This window comes from Coenobita brevimanus, chromosome 22 (genome assembly GCF_032717465.1).
Source record: "Coenobita brevimanus isolate Jiangsu-jjx chromosome 22, ASM3271746v2, whole genome shotgun sequence".
NCBI lineage: Eukaryota > Metazoa > Arthropoda > Malacostraca > Decapoda > Coenobitidae > Coenobita > Coenobita brevimanus.
In genome coordinates, this window is record NC_136975.1 from 44,001,847 (window position 1) to 44,023,559 (window position 21,713).

The following is a 21,713-nucleotide window of genomic DNA, read 5'->3' on the forward strand; positions in this document are numbered from 1 at the left end:
TTGGTCATCCATGCGGCAGCGTTCTTCAGCTCGATCAATGTTGGCGGAGGGAGTTTGTTTCACTTGTGCGTGAGTGGCGGCGGAGGCGGGTGGCGGTGTGCGGTGGCTCTGATAGACTTGTGTTATCTGACTTGAGTGGCACGAGTGAGAGAGAACTGCGCAGAGGAGTCATTCACGCCCTGGATATTTCTCCATTCCTGACAGCAGAGTTACGTGGTACTAGTTCCCGTGGCGGAGGAATTTAAAAAAGTGGAAAAAATTCTTAAGTGCGACTCGCGAGTTTTGGAAAAGATAAAAGGCCCAATTTAGAACCACTGTTTGATCCTCGGTGGTAGTAGTAATAGTGGTGGTGATGATGTGGTGGGTGTTAGTGGCGGTGGTGTGGGTGGCTGGGGGGTGGCAGGGGGCTGGGGGGGAGACTGCAGATGACCCCGTGGGCTGCGGTCCCGCGTTGGAGTTCCTGGTGGGGCAGAAGATAGCCAGCAGGGACCATCTCGCCCGCCTGCCCAGTGGAGGTGAGTACGGAAAGGGGAGAGGGGGGGAGGGAGATGCGGGAGGGATAAAGGAATGGGAGGCAGGGAGTTTGAGAGGGCTGATAGGAGGGAGATAAGGAAAGGAAGGAGGGAGATATCGGTGGGAAAGGAAAATGACCGGATGAGGATGTTGGGAAGTAAAGGGAAAAAGAATGAAATAGGGAAGTGAAATGAGGGAGGGAGGTGAGTACGGGAGGGAAAGGAATGAGTTTGGGAAGAGAGGGAAAGGACAAGAATGAAATGGGAATGAGATGGGAAAGATGGTGCGATGACGATAGGGAAGGGAAATGGGGAAACAGGAAAGGCATGGGATTGGGAAGAAAGGGAAAAGGATATTGAGATGGGAGAGCGGAGGGGAGGAAAAAAAAGGAAATGTGAAGAAAGGGAAGGGAGTGAGATGATTATGGAGGTGAAAAAGGATGGGGTTTGGGTTTGAGAGTAAGAGAGAAAAAATAGGGAGATTGACGAAGGAAATGGGGAGAAAAGGAGAGAAGGGAAAGAAGGAAAATGGATATGATCAGAGAGGGAAATGGAGAATGAATTGAAGATGAGAGAGAAGGAATGGGGTAGGGTTAGAAGTATAAGAAAAATGGAAAAAAATTAAAGGGGGGAGAAAAAAAAAAAACGCGGAAGATGGGCTTGGGAGTAGAACTGGAAATGAAAGTTAGGGGGGGGGAGACTGTAACTGATAAAGATAGAGAAAAGGGGAGGAAGAGTTAGACAGAGGTGAAGAGGGAGAGAAAATAAGATGAGAAAAAGGGGAGAGGGGGGGGGATAATGGTCAACAGAAAGGTGGTCAGTGACAGGGATAGAGAAGGGAAGAAGAGAAACGAGAAAGGTAGAGCAGGAAAAGAGATGAGGGGGGTGGAGGAGACTGGTGAGGGAAGTACGGAAAGGAGAGAGAGAGAGAGATTGACAGTGAAAGTGAAGGGAGGAAGACAAGTGGGAGGGAGACGAGGGAGGGGGCGGATGAGAGGATAGTGAGGAGAGAGAGGAGTGTGAGCAGAGGAGGATGCAGAAGGGCATATACAGAAGGTAGGGTTAGAGCAGGAAAAGAGAACAGGGAAGGGAGGAAGAGAAGAGAGGAAGACAGGGAAGAAAGAAGATTAAGGATTGATGGGAAAAAGGTGAAGGTAGAAAGGATGGAGGATAAAGAAAGAAAGAAAAAAGAAGGATGATGGAAAAGAGAGGAGGATAGGGAGCGAGGGAGATGAAGGAAAAAAGGGGAGGGAAGGAGGCAGAGAAAGAGGAGGGAAACAGGAAAAAAAAAATAGGGGTAAAGGAAGAGATGGAGAGGAAAAGGAAAAAGAGTGGAGACAGGTAGAAAGCGGGGAAAAGGAAGAGATGGATAGGGAGATAAGCAGGGAAGAGCAAGGAAAGAGAAGAAGTAGAAATGGAAGGAAGTTGGTAAGGGCAGCAGGAAAGGAAAAGGAGAGAAGCGAAGGCTAGGATAAGAAGAGATAAGAGGAAGGTAGGAAGGAGATAATGTGGAAGAATTGAAATTCATGTGAAGTATTTCTCGGTAACTTAATATAAAAGATAGTGATTGGAGACAGTCCAGTGGAGAGAGAGAGAGAGAGAGAGAGAGAGAGAGAGAGAGAGAGAGAGAGAGATTGAACCAAGTCGTGTCGGACATTTCAAGTGGGTGGTGGTAGCGTGGCCTTTCATATGCTGATAGCTTATTCGAACTCGTAGGTTTTTTATTCGTACTTTTCCAGCGTGGGGGTTGGAATATTTTTGGCTGTCACTCTCCTTCAAGAGAAATTAAGTCGCTTTGTGGATCACGCAAGTACTAGTGGCGATGCGAATTAGGAAACACGATATTCCGGGAAAGGGAAATGTTAGGGTAGGAAAATAAGTAAAAAGGGAGAGGGTTAGGGAGGGAAAAAGTGAATTCAGGAAGAGGGGTGTAAAAAAGACTGATAATTAGGGTAGGGGAGGAGTACGGGTGGGAGAGGAGAGAAAATTCTGGAAAGTAGGTGAGAGAGAGAGAGAGAGAGAGAGGGTAAAGAAATTTAAGAAAGAAGGCAGGAAGGAAACAAATCTGAGAAAGAACGGAAGAAAATCTGACGGAAGAAGAAATTTTAGTAAAGGAAGGAAGGAAAATACCGCTAAGTCTGTGAAAGAAAATACAAAAAAATGTGAGAGAGGAAGGAAGGAGTGCAGAAGTAAGAAACAAAAGAAAGTGAGAAAAGGTGAAACTTGAGAATGTAAAAAAATAAGGAAATCACATAAAGTTAGAGGAAAGAAGTAAAGAATTGTAATACGCTGAAGTAAGAAAGAAGTGAATTAATGAGAGAAATGGAAGAATGAAAGTGAGGCGATTTAGTGTGAGAAATAAAGGGAAGAAGAAGTAAAGGGAACCAACAAAGGAAGCAAGAGGTAAATTAGTGTGAGAAAGGATGGAGGAGACGATGGGAAGGATCCGAGTGGAAGAGATTGGAGAATGGAGAGTGAATGGGTCAATTGGTATTAGTGGGAGGTGAAGGTTGGAGGGGGAGGAAAGAGAGAGAGAGAGAGAGAGGATAAGGGGAGAAGGGAGGGAGTGACAGAGGATGGGAACAAGGAAAGAGAGAAGTAGAGGGAAAGCTTGGGGAGAGGGGGGGGGGGAAGAAGGAAGGAAGAGGAGAGGAGAGAAGGAGGATAGTAGAATCAGCAGGTTAGTTTGTACCAGTAGACGAAGGTTGAGGGAGGGAGGAAGGGGGAGAGGGGGAAAGCGAGAAGGAGAGAAGAATGGAGATTAGGAGGATAAAAGAGAAGAGAAGAAATACGAGTAAGAATGGGAGAAAGGAAACGGAAGGCAGGAGGAAGGCAGGGAAGGAAGGAAGCTAGAGTGCGGGAGGAAGGAAGAAAAACAGAGGAAGAAGGGGAGGATGCATGGAGAGTGAGTAGGTCAGTTGATGGAGAGGTGAAGGTTGAGGGAGGGAGAAGAGAAGGGGATGCTGTGTATGGCAGGGAAAGGGGCGACTTGGTGGCTTGGGCGGTTTGGTACTGACTTTCCGAGGTTGGTGGGTTGTGAGCTCGAGTTGCCCTGAATGTCTGTCCGATATAATGAGGTAACTTTCTGTGTGACTGTCTCTTCCTTGTAGCTATCCTGCCTTCATAACACCCGCTGTGGCTTCAGAGGGGAATTGTGTGTGTGTGTGTGTGTGTGTGTGTGTGTGTGTGTGTGTGTGTGTGTGTGTGTGTGTGTGAGGGAAGGAGAGAGCAAAAGAAAAAAGATAGGATGATGTTACCAGAAAGGAATGAGAGAGAGAGAGAGAGAAGGAGACTGGGGTAGGGATGGAGGGTAGTGGCGGTCGAGGCAGAGGGGAAAGGGATGATATTTATGAGATGGGAAGGAAAGAGTGTAAGCAGGGAGGGAGGAGGAAGAGGAGAGAGAGAGAAAAGGAGGAAAGAGGGAAAAGAGGGAGAGGAAGGGGGGCATGAGGAAGAAGGGGAGGAAAGGATGGGAAACAGAAGAGTAGGGAAGGAAAAGAGGAGAGAGAAAGAGAGGGCTAGGGAGGGTGAATATCTGTGTGTGTGAGAGAGAGAGAGAGAGAGAGAGAGAGAGAGGAGGGAGAATATACTGTATGTATGAGGAGCTAAGGAAGCGTAGGGTTTGTTGGGGGGGGGGGATGAAGAGAGAGGTGGAGTGGAGGAAAGAGGAGAGAGAGAATGTAAGTGAAAAGAGAGAAGCCCACAGAGAAAGAGAATGTGCAAGTTTTACAAGAATTAGATGCTAAAGAACCAACTGAATAAAAGAGAGAGAGAGAGAGAGAGAGAATTACCCTTAATAAGAAAATAGAAAGGACAGTCCAATTAAGATTTACTCAAGATAAAGCAAGCATGATTGGAGGCGCTTGTAAGATAATTAAGGCGATTAGAGAGAGAGAGAGACCTTTAAACCAACGAATAATTGATAATTTTGTCTTTTATCATCTGGTACCGTTCTATCCCTCTATCCCTGTCTATTGCCTATCTATATCAGTCTTTCTATCTACCCGTCTTTTTAACTAACTGTCTATCTGCTGTTTATATCTGCCTTCTTCCCTCTGCTGTTCTCTTACCACCTCCCTCCCTCCTCTTCCGTCAACTCTCTCCCAACCTCCTCCCTCTTACACTCTTGCACCATTTTTCCTTTCTTTATTCCTGTTTCTTCCTCTCCCTAACTCACGCTTTTTACCAGTCATTCCTTTGTTTATTTTCTTTTCCTCTATTTTCTTCTCGCCTCGCACACATCTCTTGCCGTTTTCACTCTTTTTCTCTCCCCTTTATCTCCTCTGCCTTTTCTCCATTTTTAAAGCCTGTCCACATTTTATCCTCTCTCTCTCTCTCTCTCTCTCTCTCTCTCTCTCTCTCTCTCTCTCTCTCTCTCTCTCAAACCGCATCAGGACTATCAGATTTCCCGAGACATATACAAACATGGGTAGCGAATCCAACTCTCCTGTATAAGGAATCTAACACTTTATTCTGTATGGGGTGGAAGGGGAAGAGCTGGAGGAGGAGAAGGAGGAGGAGAGAGAGAGAGAGAATAGGTAAAGGTAAACTCTCTCTCTCTCTCTCTCTCTCTCAGCCATTAACCCTCCTTAACCCTATGTCTCCCTCCACACGACCACACCCACTCCATCCACCCACGCCCACTCTCACGCATGTTGTACAGTACTCTCATCCACACTCCCATCCACATTCAGATCCGTCCACCTATCCACTCACTGCTCTTTTTCTCATCTAATCCACCCTTTCACATCCGGTCATATCCATTTCAACTATCCATCCATCCCACCCACACTGCGCTCTCTTCTCTCTCTCCCGTCCGACCTTCCACATCATTATTTTATTCATTCATCCACCTTATCTGTCCACCATCCACTCGTCTGTTTTTCATTCGTTAACATTCATATCTTCTGTTCCATTTCCATCCATTTTACTCTTCTGCCCAAGCCATCCACACCCTTTGCTTTCCTTCTCATCCACTTCATCCACATCAACCCTCCTAGCCTATCCACACCCACAGCTCTCTTCACTACCCACTCGTAAACCTAATCCATACCCACCCCAATCCATTAACTTCCACTCACTCTTTATTCTCTCTCTCATCCACCCCATCCACATTCATCCACTCACCCCATGCACACTGGCCTCACTCATTGTTACTCCTCCACCAATCCACATACACCTAATCCATACACATCCACTCCGGACACATTTTAAGATGTTTAAACTGTTCTTTTTGCATGTATCCATCCAGTCTATCTGTCCATCAAGTTTACACGAGATAGAATTATTATTATTATTATTATTATTATTATTATTATATTATTGGTACATCGATCCAGCACACCCTCAAGTATCATTCTTTAATCCTATACTGATCTGTAGCCTAAGATAAGTAGCTACAGGTATATAGTAAAGGATTAATGGAGACGGAATTCAACTATTACTTTATTAGAGGTTCTGCCAAAGGAAAAAAAACAATTAAGAAAACAAAGAAAGTATATGTTCATCGGAGAGTGGCGAGAAATCAGTAGAAGTGTCATATAGGAAGGAATTAATAAAGATTGATGTAAACCGTTTCATAACTAGAAGTCTTTCCTAAGCTGTAAGAGAGAGAGAGAGAGAGAGAAATTTTGCATGGTGTCTTCTACTTTATTAACTACCACCAGATAATTTTGGGGGGGTTTGGTGGGGCTGATCTGTTATAAAGGAGTGCTAGCCTGTGTTGAATAAAAATCTCTCTCTCTCTCTCATTCCCCTCCATATCTTTCCCTTTTCCCCATCACCCCAAACATACCTCCTCCTCCTCCTCCTCCACCCTGATAATGGTTTCCTCCCCTCCTCCATCCACGTCCCCCTCCGTCTCTCCCTTTTGCCTCCGCACCATTGATAATTCCCCCCTAACCTTTGCAGCCTTCACCCGCCCCCCCTCTGTGTGTGTGTGTGTGTGTGTGTGTCTGTCTGTCTGTCTCTGTCTCTCTCTCTCTCTCTCTCTCTCTCTCTCTCTCTCTCTCTCAATAATATCTTGACTTTTTTAGGTGTGTCTGAGCCGAAATAAATGGAAATCGATGGTCCCTGCGACCTTGGATGTTAATGGACGAAGCATTGAGAGAGAGAGAGAGAGAGAGAGAGAGAGAATGTTTTTGCGAAGAGAGAGATAATACATTGACTACTAAGAAGATAGATAGATAATAGAAGAGTAGATTGATAGTCTTGTTAACTCCATTACATCACCTTTTACTCTTCAATCTCCCTTTCCTCGCCCCTTCCTCCCCCTTCCTCCTCTTCTTCCGTTCCTTCTCTATACTTCCTTTTTCTTCCTAGATTTCTTATTTTCTCTCTAAGAATATATCCTCCACCTTCTTCCTTCTTCTACCGCTTCCTCTTCGTCCTCTTCCTTCTGCCTTCCTTCATCCCTTCTCCTTACCTCATCTTCCTCTCCTCCACACCTCCGCTTCTTCCACATTCCTCCCGCCACGAATGACCCAGTGTAGTGAAAGCGACGGGTGTGAGAGCTATGTAAAATTCGGTCTGTCTGTCTGTCTGTCTGTCTGTCTGTCTGTCTCTCTCTCTCTCTCTCTCTCATTGAAAAGGAGTGTAAGACCAATATCGAATTCATCATCCTCATCTCTTTGTCTCTCTTCCTTCTCCATACCTCCTATTCTCCCCCCCCCTCTCTCTCTCTCTCTCTCTCTCTCTCTCTCTCTCTCTCTCTCTCTCTCTCACTCCACCAACGAGCGGCCATATTGAAAGGGAGGTGAGTGTGAGGCCGCGTTTAATTCGGTCCTCAGGCTCAGGGGCCAAAAAAATCCGCCCAGGCGAGCCGAATACAGAGTGATCCCGACTGAGTATATTGTGGGTGTTGTTGTTTCGCGGGAGAGAGAGAGAGAGAGGTAGTGGAAGTGGTGGTGGTTGGGGTGGAATTTGGTTAGTGTGTGGTAGTGGTGGTTGTGGTGGTGATGAAATAGTGTGGTGGTGGTGGTGTTAGCTAGTTGTGGTGAAATTTGATGGTGGTGGTGGTGGTGGTGGAGATGGTGGTGTTTGTGTGATGGTTGTAGGAGAGATAGGATAGAGTGCGGTAGTGATGGTAGATATTGTGGTAGTTACTGTTTTTTTTAATGCGAGGAAGAAGGAACCAAATGGTCGTGATGGAGGAAGTAAGGAATGGTAGTTGTTTTTGTGGTGAAGGCGGAAGGAGTCAGTGAGTGGTGGGGATGGTGGTGGTTGTAAGGATGGTGGTGATGGTAGGTGTCGTGGAGATAAGTATGGTGGTAGGGGATGTGGTTGTAGCGGTGGTGGAGAGAGTTTAGGTGGTGATAATGGTGTGTAGTGATGGTGGGTAGAGGTGGTGATAGTTGTGGTGGTGGAGATAGTGGTGGTGAAAATAGTGATAGATGGTAGCTATAGTGGTGGTGGTGACTGTGATAGTATTGGTGGTGGAAATAGGGTGGGAGTGACGATGGTGGTAGTTGTTGTGGTAGTAATAATAGTTGTGGGAATTGTGATTGTGGTGGTGATTGTAACAGTTGTGGTAATGTTAGTGGAGTGGTCATGGTAGGGATGATGGTGATGGTATAGTGCAGTGTTAATGTAGACTAAGGCAGTAGATGCAGTGGTTATGGGCTTGCGAAAATGAATGCCGGTAGTTATGTAATTACCAGCGATAGCCACAGCAGTAACAGCAGCATTAGCAGTAGAAATAAAATGGATAATAGTGTGTGTGTGTGTGTGTGTGTGTGTGTGTGTTACGTAAGCCTGGCATAATGACCCAGCCTTCCTTAGTGCTGACGGCGCTTTTTTCCCTCTGTCCTTTCGGCTCCCATCTCGGCCGTGTATACCGCTAGCCTGCCTCTTCTCAGCCCACTGTGCTCTCCCTCTTCCTGTCTTTTTCTTCTTTCTCTTTTACGCACACACACACACACACACACACACACACACACACACACACACACACACACACACACACACACAAATATATGTGTGTGTGTGTGCCTAATTAAACACAGCCATATTTGTATAATTTTCATGTGTTTGGTGGCTTGTCAGGTTTGTGTGTGTTTGTTCAAGGCTGAAGTTTGTGTCATTTGCTTCCGTGATGCTGACTCTCTCTCTCTCTCTCTCTCGCTCTCTCTCACACACACACACACATACACACCACTACTTGTACAGTACCACAGTTAGCTACTAGAAACAATGCTACGGTACCACATCATCAACACCACAGCAACAATCACCACTGTCACCACCAACACCACAGCCACCACGCGCCACAATTTCCATCGTCACCACACCTGCCACCATCACCACAACTACCATCGTCACCACACCTACCACCATCACCACAACTACTCCCAGCATATCAAACACCATCACTACAACTACCCCCAGCCACATCGAACGCCATCACCACAGCCACAAGCCATCACCACAGCTACCACTCTCACAGCCATCATCACCATCATTACCACTTCTACCACCACGCAGCACATAATACCACCATCACCACAACTACGACTGTCATACTGTCATTACAACTACCAACATCACCGCATTACCACCACCATCCCCTAAAGTTTCCTTAATATGAAAGATAGTTTTTTCTGTCTTTTAAAAGCGCCTAAGTGAATTTTCGCTGAAACTGAAGTCCAACAGGCGAAGAGTTCGAGGAGAGAGAGAGAGAGAGAGAGAGAGAGAGAGAGAGAGAGAGAGAGAGAGAGAGAGAGAGATTTTCACTACCGGGTATGTTGTTACGAAGCTAAACATGCCCATTTCATGTTAATTTTTACAGCATGTGTATAGGTACTTAATATTGAGTTACTGAGCCTTCAAGAACAACGATGTATATATAGAAATTGTGTTACTGCGTAGGATATTTATAGTATAATGTTTAATTACATTTTTGAGGCCTATAGAAAAGCAAAAGGGGAAAAAAAAAAAAATCGACCTGTTAACCCCTTCAGCACGATTACGTAGTTTTAGCTGTATTCTTGCCAACATCTCCGTTCCATTCAGTTTAGGAAGGACGTCTAGTATTGAAGGATTAATGCAGGTTAGATCTAGTGCCGCCACGTCCAAAACTCTAACTTAATAGAATCGTGTCAATATGGCAAGTGTAAAGAAAGAAATGCGTCTTGAGATTAGAAGGGTTAACTGATACCGGCGGTCTACGCAGAGGCCAATTTTCATCCAAGGTTATTCTGGTTACATGTGTAGGAGTGTAATCCCTTTAATCAGAGGACGTATGGCGTGGGTTTATTTTTTGCTATTTCAGACGATTTTATACAGCTTAGGAACTATGTCGTACTGAAGAGGTTATTAAAAGTTGCATATAGCCTAACCCCCCCCCACCCGTTCTAAAAGATTCTCCTAAGCTAAATATAATTGCGTAAAGATAGCAAGAATCAAATCAATAAGACAGAATCGCAGTGAAGTGGTGGATGGGAGGCAAACGACGGATACCAGGAAACTACTGTCATCATACAGGGAAATGGATTGTGAAAATTTTGCCGCTTGTTCGCAGAGTTGATCATCAATTGTAGCTAAATCTTCATCATCATCATGTTTAGGGAGGGGATGAAGTAGAAACCAGGAACAAAGAAAGAAACTAATATGACTAAAAAATATAAGAACAGTGACGATAAAACTATTAGGCCATGTACAGAAAAATACCCATAGTGTTTTTGACGACAGATATGGATAATAATCCCCTATAAAATGTAATATTCATAATGGAATCCCAGCGGCATTGTAATGATATGAATTATTCTCTATAGGGTGAGAGGATGGTGGTGGTGGTGGTTGCTGGCTGGCTGGCTGCTTCCTAAGAAATTTGAACATTTTGAAAATACGGTTCAGACCAGGCCTCAAAGAACAGCTTGCATAATGGGAGTAGTTTTTATTCAGTTGCATATAATTTTGTAAATAATTGTAAACGGTACTGTTCTCCACAGTTATTTTAGTTCATATACAGCATAACCACCCACGTTGTTACCTGAGGGACAGTGTTGGGTGTGATGTGTGAAGAACCATAACCACAGCAACTCATGACCACACCACTGAATCACTCTCCAGCCAGTCCTCTCACGTAATACCCTGGACTTTTGGGAGCCGTGGGTGTATTGGTTAGGAGATCCAGCGCGCAACTGGAAAAACCCAAGTTCGATTCGGGGCCGGTCAGACTGGGGGACTCAGTGTGTATCCTTCCTCCCTCTTTTCCCCCATTCACCCATCAGTCCTATGTATGTATGTAATGTATGTACCGGGTATGTGCGTATGTATTTGTTAGAGATAAATATGTCAGCTACACTCTTACAGAAAAATTCATATATGTTAGAATGGGCTGGTTTCTTTTTTGTAGGAGAGATGAAGTTGCGTTTTTCTCACCAAGATTTCCCTCACGATTTCTCCAGCAGTTTTTTATTGTCACCCCGCGACCTTAAGTGTTTTAAGACCTCGGTTTTGCTGGGGAAGGCATCTGGCAGTAGATAGAATTGACGGGTGGATAGATAGATGTTAGATATAAATAGACAGATACTCGATTGACGGATGGATATATTTCAGTTAGAGCTTGAATTGACGGGTGGATAGATAGATGTCAGATATAAATAGATAGTTATTGGACTGACATAGATGGGTATATTTCAGCTAGTTTCGTAGACTCAGTGGCAGAAAGTTGTACAGATTTTTACTTTATTAACTGAATAGCCAGACCGAGAAACTCCTAAATTAATCAGATCTCACGCAACCTGTTATTCTTTCCTGTTACTAACTCCCTTCAACCTCTTTCTCGTCGTCGCAGTGTTGCCTCGCTTTCCCTCTGCTTTCACTGTTTCACTGGTTACTGTTCTGAACTGTCTACACGTATATTTCCCCCCCCCCCCACCACCAACATTACAGCGGGCGCCCAGAACCCCCTCTCTGGCCAGCTTTCTAATTCAAGGCTAGTCGCAGTTCTCCATTACCGGTATAAAACTTTTAACTCTGGAGCTGTTTTCTTCAGTATATACGATATATTTCCTTCTGCCCATCACCTGCAGTCTTTCAAACGTAATAGTCATGTGCAGAAATCTCAAAATGAACGGGTCTTGATATTCTCTTGTTATTATTATTTTCTGGGAAGAGCAATTTTTTTCTGGCTTTCGACCTTTGGTTCTTGCATTTTTTTTTTCGTAAAGAATGATTAAACGTAACACGTAGGTGTGAATAGCTTAGCTGTGGTTAGGTTGGACTAAATTAAGGTTGGGGTTGTTTGGGTCAGATTAGGTTACGGCAGGTTAAGTATACATTCGATAGATTAGGTAAGTTAAGTTGGTTAGATTGAAGTTAGGTTAGATTAAATTCAAGTTAAATTACGTTACTTAACTGATATTAGATGCAAGTTAAATGAGGTTAGGTTGGATTCGGTTCACTTAGATTTTTTTTTTTTTTTTTTTTTTTTTTTTTTAAGGACCGCTTCGTGTTGTGGTCGCTTATAAAAAAAATGTCGACCGCGCACTTTTCGAAATCTATATATATTTATTGGTGTGTGTGTGTGTGTGTGTGTGTGTGTGTGTGTGTGTGTGTGTGTGTGTGTGTGTGTGTGTGTGTTATCCCCTGCGAGTTTGCCAGTGGCGGTGGCCGTAATTTACGAGTTACATTAATATTAAAACCCTCGAAGCAGAATAAATTAGCCACAGAATAAACTCTCCGGTAGTATTCGTGTTTTCTTTGGCTTTCTTTTAACGTTTTTGTTGTTTTAGTTTAGTTCCCTTGCATATTCTTATTTCATTTTGATGTTGTGTGGTTTCTTCGTTTTGTGTGTGTGTGTGTGTGTGTGTGTGTATGCCTTTTTTGTACTATCCGTGCCTATCGTTTGACTATTTATTTAGTCAGAATAAGATAGTCAGACCTCTGAATATACTTTGCGGATTTATTCATATTTTATTTTAATTTGTTTTTTTTTTCTTGTTTTATATGCTTATTACTTCATATTGTTTCTTAAGTTTTTCTCGTTTTTTTTTTTTTTCCTTTCTCGAGCCAACCGTGACATATTTGAACATGGCCTACTGTACCCAACCTGAAATAGGGATCTGGAATGCAGAGCTGATGGTTGTGTGTCGTAGACCGGGGAAGACTGGGACTCAAAAATGTATCGTCTGCCTAAGTGATCCTCGCGTAGTTGACATTAAGTTAAGCCCTTTTTCTTTTCTGCTTGGTTTTGTTATCGATTGTTTTACGACTCCTTTGTTTTAGCTCTCTCTCTCTCTCTCTCTCTCTCTCACATCTATGCGATTCTTGTCAAAGATCGTGTCCTAGTCTCTCTTTGTTCCCCCCTTCCCCTCCCCTTACCCCTTCCACCTTTCCCCTACCCATTACACTCCTCCCAATCCCTCCCTCGACCTACCTTTCCTATTCCCCTCCCCCTCCCTCTCCCCCTCCCCATCCCTCCTGCACCAGCCTTCCCTATTCCACTCCTCCCTCCCTCCCTCACCAGCCTTCCCTATTCCACTCCTCCCTCCCTCTCCCCCTCACTCCCACACCTGCCCATCCCTATTCTCCCCCCTCCCACACCTCTCCCCTGACATGACGACCCTTGCATTATTCCTCCTTCCCCCTGCCCTATCCCCCCTCCCTCCTTCCTTGTCTTCCCTCCCCCTCTCTCGTCACACCACGTCACCTCCATCATCTCCCCTCCCCCCCCATCTCTCTCTCTCTCTCTCTCTCTCTCTCTCTCTCTCATTTCATCTCTCCCAGTTCCATCCCCCCTCTGGCCTTCCACCTGTTGCCCCCTCTGTCCTCCTCCTCCATCACTCCCATTTCTCTCTCCCCCCTTTCTCCCCCTCCCTCTCCTCCCCCTCTTCCTCCCCACGGCTATCATGTCCGGCTGTGTATGACTCCCTGTACCATTTACCAAACTCCGCCAATTGATAAGCCATCGATAACGCTTTTAAATCACCCGGAGATAAGGATGAGATTGGGATTTAGGGGGAGAGAGAGAGAGAGAGAGAGAGAGAAAGACGGAAGAATCGAACTGTTTTTACCTTTTTATTACTGGTACAGTTGTGTGTGTGTGTGTGTGTGTGTGGCGGAAACGGAACACAATAGAAGGATTGATGGTGATTCCTCTCTCTCTCTCTCTCTCAGTAGCGGCCAGTGGGAGGTTGTAGGTGGGCGGAATGGAGATATGGATATTCAAGCTTCGCCATAGGTGGCTGTACATGGATGACTTCTTCAGGTGGATGATTGTGTGTATGTAGGTGGAAGATGAGTGGATGAAGATGGTTGTGGAGGTGGGTGAGGTGTGGATGATGCAGGTAGGAGGAGAGGATGGTTTTTTAGGTGGGTGGTGTGGGTGTAGGTGGCAGGTGTGGGCGTGGGTATGGACATGGTTGGATGGTGGAGGTGCAGGTGGGTGGAGATGGGTGATGAAAAATGTTGAATAGGTGGGAGGTGAGAGTGTGGGTGATGCAGGTGGATAGTGTGGGTAGAATATTGTAAATAGGCTAATAGTACAATAAGTAGTGAGGGTAGATGATGAAGTAGTTAAGTAGTTAGTAGTAGAAACAGTAGAAAGGTAGATAGAAGGGAAGGTTGTTGTGGGGGTGGGGGTAGGGGATGGAATGCGGTTGGATGGGTTTGACTGGATAGCTGAGGTTACGTGAGGGGGAGGAGGCAGGGGAGAGGGGAGAGAAAGAGATGGGAGGGAGGAGGGGACTGGAGGAGAGGGGGGGAAGGAGGTAGGTGGGGAGGGGTGTTGAAGGATGCAGCTGGAGTACCGGTATACTCTTTTCACATCAACCTGGCCCATGTTTTCGTCCTTTGGCGGCATATTTCACGTGGATCAGTGATGGACATAGACAATACTACTGTTCTTGATTCCATAGCACTTTTTCGTGACTAGGACCATATTTTAGCGTTAATCTGTTGTTACGACTGTGTTCGAAATGGAAATATTGCTGTTGTAGGCCAAGTCAGAGTAAAAGGTATAGTACACCTCAATGCATTATAATCACGAAATGACCAACAATAATACAATACAGTACAATTCAATACGATACCATATAACTGCAGTGTGGTCAGAAATACAGTAAAATAAATACCCGGAGGAGAATACTATAAAAAATCGCCGGAAATACACCGGCATACTGCAAAAGCTTCAACAACATAGCGTTCTTGCGGCTAAGTAGCTAAATAAATAACTGAAATCCAAATATGAATAGATAGGTACGGGCCTGAGTAGATAAATTCGTTAATAAATAATTAGATTGCTAATAATGTGTAAATAATGAATAGATATAAAAGGTAATAAGTATATAAAATTAAAAATAGATTAATAGGTAAGTATATTTATATAAATGAAGGAGTATGCCAGTAATCCAGTCGATAATAATAAAAATAAATGAATATATGAATAAATACGGTAAATATATAAACCAATAAATAAATAATAAATGGATAAATAAGCTGAAATAGGAGATAAAACGTACCTACATTTTTTAAAAGCTTACTGTGAATCCGACCTTGTTTATATTCATGTTTATTTTTATCCCTCAAGTGCTGGAATAATTTGTGGAGAATTTGGGGACTTTCCATAATTTAGCGTTCATATTTTCATTATGTAACGTTCGTATTTTCATAGTTTGTCTTTACGTTATTTATCGCTCATGTTTTCATAATTTATCGTCCTTTTCTGAATTTATTGTTTGTGTTTTCATAGTTTATCGTTTTCTTAATTCATATTGTCATAGTTTCTCGTCCTCTTAGTTTGGCTTTCATATTTTCAGTCTCGTCTTTTCATAACTTATCGTTCACATTTTCGTACTGTATATATCTTTTCATAACTTATTGTTCATATTATTGTAGTTTATCGTCGTTTTCTTAACTTGTCGTTCGTATTTTCATAGTTTCCTTTTTCTCTTCCGTAGTTTATCATTCATTTTATCTTATTTATCTTTCACCTTTTCACAGCTTATCATTAGTATGCATAATAGATCGTTCATATTTGCATAGATTATTATCATGTACCGGTACATAATTTATCGGTCATATTTTTCGTAATTTATGGTCCATCCTTTCCTCAAGTTGTCGCTCATATTTTTGTATTTTATCGCCGTCCTCTTAATTTATCGTTCATATTTGCATACTTTGTTACAGTGCGTTCTTTATCATTTGCTTTCGTGTTATTTATTTATCGTTAACCCTCATTTCTAGTATAACCGAAGACGATTTTATTCAGCTGAACGGAGACTTCGAACTGGAGGGGTTGGATACTGCCTTCATTAACTCCTTCAACACGAGAGATTTTTGCTGTGTAAAATCGTCTGGAGACAGCAAGAATATAAGGAAAAAAAAAAAAAGACTACCTAAGGATGGTAGTAGTAGTAGTAATAGTAGTAGTAGTAGTTGTTGTTGTTGTTGCAGTAATAGTAGTAGTAGTAGTAGTAGTAGTACAGTAACAATAGTAGTAGATACAGGTTCATCTGAAACGTGAACCCAGTGAACTGCAGGCTGAAGTTACCCTCATCCTGTAGTCCACCATCGTCCTTTGTAGAAATTAAAAAAAAAGAAGGGAGGGGCGTTTGTAACTCTGTATAAGCAGGCAGCGGAGCCGACTGGTTATATCTGTGCCACCACATGAAGGCGCCCCTCTCCTCCACCGCGTCGTGAGGCTGAAGGGGTTAACAAGACTAAGAGTTAAAGTATTTGAATAAGAAAAGGAGAATTATGTAGATCTGGATTTAATGTGAAAACTTTCGGAGTAAAATATATGAGGGCGAGCAGTGGTCTGTGAATGTGATTGTCTTGGGACGAATGTGTGTGTGTGTGTGTGTGTGTGTGTGTGTATGTGTGTGTGTGTGTGTGTGTGTGTATGTGTGTGTGTGTGTGTGTGTGTGTATGTGTGTGTGTGTGTGTGTGTGTTTGAGAGAGAGAGAGAGAGGAAAAAGAAACAGTAGAAAAAGAAATTATGGTTCAGATAGAAAAACACGAGAGAGAGAGAGAGAGAGTAGAGAAAGAAATTATGGTACAGATAAAGGAAAAAATAAGAGAAAACGGGAGAGGGAGGGAGGGAGAGAGAGAGAGGCGGACATACAGAGAGAAAAAAATTATTGTTTACATCGTTCTGGCCGCGGGCTAAAAAGTTGTGTTCGCCTGAATATTTATTACGGCAACTCCTGGAAAAATATCTAACTCGTCCTCCGAAAAAAATGATCATAAAAAATAAAGGGGTTTTGTCCGAATTTGCCCCCCATAGGGATACTGTGTTGTTTTTCCTAGGATGGTTGTGGAAGCTTGGTTGGGATGATTTTTTTTCTTTTTCGGATTTTTCTTTGGGGGTAAAAGGGAGGATTGTGTGTTTTGTTTTTTGCGTGTGGAGTGTGTGTGTGTGTGTGTGTGTGTGTGTGTGTTTAGTCGAGAGAGAGAGAGAGAGAGAGAGGTAACTGTCTGTTGGTTAGGTTAAGTGGTGGAAGGTGGTCAGGGAGGTGAAAGGTGTACACACACACACACACACACACACACACACACACACACAAACCGAGGAAGAGAGAGAGAGTGGAGAAGTGAAAGGAAAGGAGAGAGAGAGAGAGAGAGAGAGAGAGAGAGAGAGAGAGAGAGAAGAGGAAGAAGGAAGGAATATGAGAGAATGAGATGAAGAAAAATTGAGGCCGAGACAAATGTGGTATAAAAAGGAAGGAGGTACCAAGGGAGTGAAGGAGGGAGAGGTATGGAGGGTTGGAGGTCTATGGGAAGGAAGGAAGGAAGGATGGATAGAGGATACGAAAAATTAAGAAGAATATGAGAAGAGAGAAAGGAAGGAATATAGCAGGGGGAGAAAGAAGAAGTAAGGACAGGTACAGAAGGAAAGGAGGGAAAAAAAAGAGAGACGAAAGGTGGGATGGGAGAGAAGAAAGAAAAGAGAAGAAGGGAGATGAAAGGAAAGGAATCGGTATTTGCAACATTCCTCCCCCCCAAAAAAAAAAATAAATAATAATAATAATAATAATGTCTCCATATATTAACACTTTCACCAACAAAAATCCACCTTGTCTAGATAAGATGTATAGTTTTGTAGTACGAAAAATATTATTAAACTGTGTACGGTATATACATAGATGCAAATAGAGATATAATTAATGGAAATTGTGTAAGTTGTTCCTGCCTTATTTTTTTATTTTTTCACACAGTGTAGTAATCATCTGAAAGAAAAAAGACATTGGGATTGTAAATACGAGTTTTGAGAAGGAATACGATAATGAAATTAATACGATAAACTGTACGAGGAATGTGATAATGGGGAAGTGTAGGGTGACGCTCAGGCCTGTAGCCCAACATTCCACAGATTTTTTTATTATTTTATTTTATTATTTTTTTTTATTTTTAGGCTTTCCCCCTTGCTACTGTAACCCTTCCCTATGACAAACTGGTCGGTGTTGGGTGGTGGATTTGGCGGTTTTGGTGATTTTGGCGGTCTTGGTGGCTGGTGATTTTGGCGAATATATATTGGTGGTTTTGGCGGTCTTGGTGGTTGGTGATTTTGGCGATATTGGTGGTTTTGGCGGTCTTGGTGGTTGGTGATTTTGGCGATATTGGTGGTTTTGGCGGTCTTGGTGGTTGGTGATTTTGGCGATATTGGTGGTTTTGGCGGTCTTGGTGGTTGGTGATTTTGGCGATATTGGTGGTTTTGGCGGTCTTGGTGGCTGGTGATTTTGGCGATATTGGTGGTTGGTGATTTTGGCGGTCTTGGTGGTTGGTGATTTTGGCGATATTGGTGGTTTTGGCGGTCTTGGTGGTTTTCATATACCGTACACCCCTCGAAGGCAGGACTTCGCTTAGTGTAGGAATCTTAGTGTGGATATCAGCCGGAGATTTGATTGGGAATTTAAGGTGTTTCTCTCTCTCTCTCTCTCTCTCTCTCTCTAAGCTGGGCCGATTATATATATTATGAAAATACAGCATAAGAGGGTTTAAGCTATAATATGCAAAATAAATCATTAAGAACAAGCGGTGGAGGACATCCAAAGGCCACGACCATCCTGCCCTTACCACACACACACACACACACACACACACACACACACACACACACACACACACACACACACACACCTGCCCCTATCCACCCATTTGCGGTAACACGAGGAGAGACCGAAAAACAAAAAAACAAAAACTCCCGTCTATCGAGTTTTTACATTTTTCTCCGCCTGCTGTTTTTTTCCACAATATTTTTCTCCCGTGGAATGTGGTCGGCTGGGGTGTTTTTTAAAAGCTTATTCGTGTTTTGTGTGTGTTTTTTTGTGATTTTTATTGGCCGTAGTCCCTTCAGTTCGATGACGTATATATTGTTCTTGCTATTTTTCACTTTTTCAAAAAGTAGTTCTGGGAGAGGTTTTGGACTACAGGTGTTAGATATGGCCATCATTAAATAATTCACTTCTAGATGTCGTTCTGGCGTTTAATAAAATCGTCTAGCAGTGGCCTGATCACCCCTTCACTCCGTTGACGCATTTTCTAGTTTATTCATGCTAATTCCACATGATTTTTAGATTCGGAGAGACCTTTCGAACGTTATATATACACACCCAGGTTTATATATGGTAGTGTATCGCCGTAGTTAACCCCTTCACTACAGGAAATCCACCCTGAGCTGAATAAAATCGTCTGGAAGTAGGGGAAAAATTGGTCATCAGACAGAAGAGGTTAAGGTGAATAATACGTTGTTGTGTTGAAGTTGTCGATATTTTTTTCCCCTATCATTGAAGGGACGTCTTTTATTTTTTCTGTCCTCCATTGTGCAGTCTTGCACAGCTTTAGGAAATATTTCCCTTGATTGAAGGGGTTAGAAGCAGTGCCCATTAGTTTCTCAGTTAGATAACGTCATGTGTTTATTATTATTATTATTATTATTATTATTATTGTCATCATCATTATCGTAATCATCACTCTCATCATCATCGACAACAACAGTTTAATTTTCCATACTTTCCCACTCAGGTAATCATCCTAGTATGTTTGTAAAGTGCATGTTTGTAAAATGAATGAAAATTACGATATACACAAACATTCTTAAAAGTAACTTATATAAATGAAGATAAAGTCTCATACAGACGCTAGACTCAAGAAAATTTGTGAATAAGGAGTCAGGAATCTCTCTCTCAGTACTCCCAATACCGTAAACCTGATAGTGTGGTTCAGGCGTTAAGGAGGAGAAGGGAAAATGTTTGAACGAAATACAAATCCTTGAACTATTCGCTACAACACCCGGAATTTGAACTCGCGACCCCCCAGTCCCTAGCCTGTTGTTCTATCCACTCGCCCATCACCACGTAGATCTAGCCCTAACCACTGCCAGCGCGCGCACACACACACACACACACACACACACACACACACACACACACACACACAGGGAGAGAGAGACAGAGGGGATGTGAGGGTGAAACACACACACACACACACACACACACACACACACACACACACACACACACACACACACACACACAGGGAGAGACAGAGGGGATGTGAGGGTGAAACACACACACACACACACACACACACACACACACAGGGAGAGACAGAGGGGATGTGAGGGTGAAACACACACACACACACACACACACACACACACACACACACACACACACACATACACACACGCGCGCGCGCGCGCGCGCACCACCTGAGAAATTGCTGTGCCTCTAAGCTAGCCAAAGTTTGTGGTTTATTTTTGTTTACAAGATATTTTAAGCTTAAGCTGTACTGACCTAACCTGGTGTATAAAATAATAATAATAATAATAATAATAACAGTAATAATAATAATATCGTGGGTAATAATAAAGTAGTAGTAGTAGTAGTAATAATAATAATAATAATAATAATAATAATAATAATAGAGCGCCAGTGGATGAATTTTTCCAGCTCATGTTTAAATAATCAAATCTTCTGATGGTTAGCGAGACTTTGGTAGCGTAATCATTTTTTATGAATGACAGAAAATTAACTAAGTATGTAATTTAATAGTCTTTATATAATTAACTGAAGATCGGTCTAGAGATCAAAAGTTAATATTCCTTACATCGCTAATTATTGAAAGGTTATTATAGAGCTCGTAATTTATTCTTATTTATAAATTTAGTGAAAGACTGATTACATATAGCTATAGTTCGTTCACTTTTACTTGGTCCAGATTTACGTCCTTTTGCAGTTTATTTTACGTAGGTCATTGGCAGAAAAAGACTGTGCTACGGCCTTACATCCTTTCCATGGAATTTCTTCGTGACTAGCATCATACTCTAATGTTAATCTCTTGCTATAGATCAACATTCAAGACGGAGGCATAGCAGATTTATAACAAGTTAAAACGAACAGAATATAGTATGCAATTTAATCTTCTGTACAAAATAAAAATGAATAAAAATAAAAATTTAAATACTGAACTGCCCATAAATGTAACTTAATCTTCTTTATAAAATTAAGTGGTTGACCTATTTTGTGTAACTTAATCTTCTTTATGAAATTAACTAAATATGAACCTGCCTGTCCTGTGTAATATAATCCTCTGTATAAATTTACAAAATATTAACCAGTCCACCAATAGTATATAATTTAGTTTTTTCTTTTTTCTTTTTCTTTTTTTTTTACAATTAGCCGATGCCTGACTCAGTGTAAGGTAGCGTACTCGTCGATCATCAATTTTGTGATAACGTAGCGAAATCTCTTGTACTATTCTGTTATGAAATTGATGAGAAAATAACCTACCCATTTCATGACAGAAAATTACTTGGAGAAATATGAAAAGTTCTTGACAAAGCTGGCCAAAGATTATTCAACTCCATAAATCCGTTTTTCTCTTGGTAAATTATTCTACCTCCTAGAAGTGTGACAGAGATTAGGAGAGGCTTTTCGAAGTGGAGGGATTAGATATACTATAGATAAGATATAGCCTTGATTGAGCCTTCACTCAGGGGGCTTTCCTAAGGTGGGCAAAATCGTCTGGTAGGAGCAAGAAATAACCAAAAAAATTGCGTAGTGAAGAGGTTAAAACAGCCAGCTTTACCCGTATGCATATCTTGTACTGTTAAAAAAAGGGGGGGGGGGGAGTTCGCCAAATATTCAACGCCTTCTACTTACTTTATTCTCAGGGATTATAGTTCGCCTGATATGCGACGCCTTCTACCTCTACTTCGTCTACTTTTCTAAATCATCGTGACTCCAGGAGGAATGT

At 42.6% G+C, this 21,713-nt stretch overlaps 1 protein-coding gene across 1 annotated transcript in view; it reads left to right on the plus strand.

Annotated features, from left to right (window-relative positions):
- Positions 1 to 355: 355 nt before the first annotated feature.
- Positions 356 to 21,713, plus strand: part of dally (division abnormally delayed protein) — a 386,642-nt gene continuing 365,284 nt past the window's right edge. The window contains exon 1 of the mRNA XM_080266884.1: positions 356 to 519. Coding sequence (XP_080123010.1) covers positions 356 to 519 — 164 coding nt within the window. The remainder of the gene's footprint in view (positions 520 to 21,713) is intronic.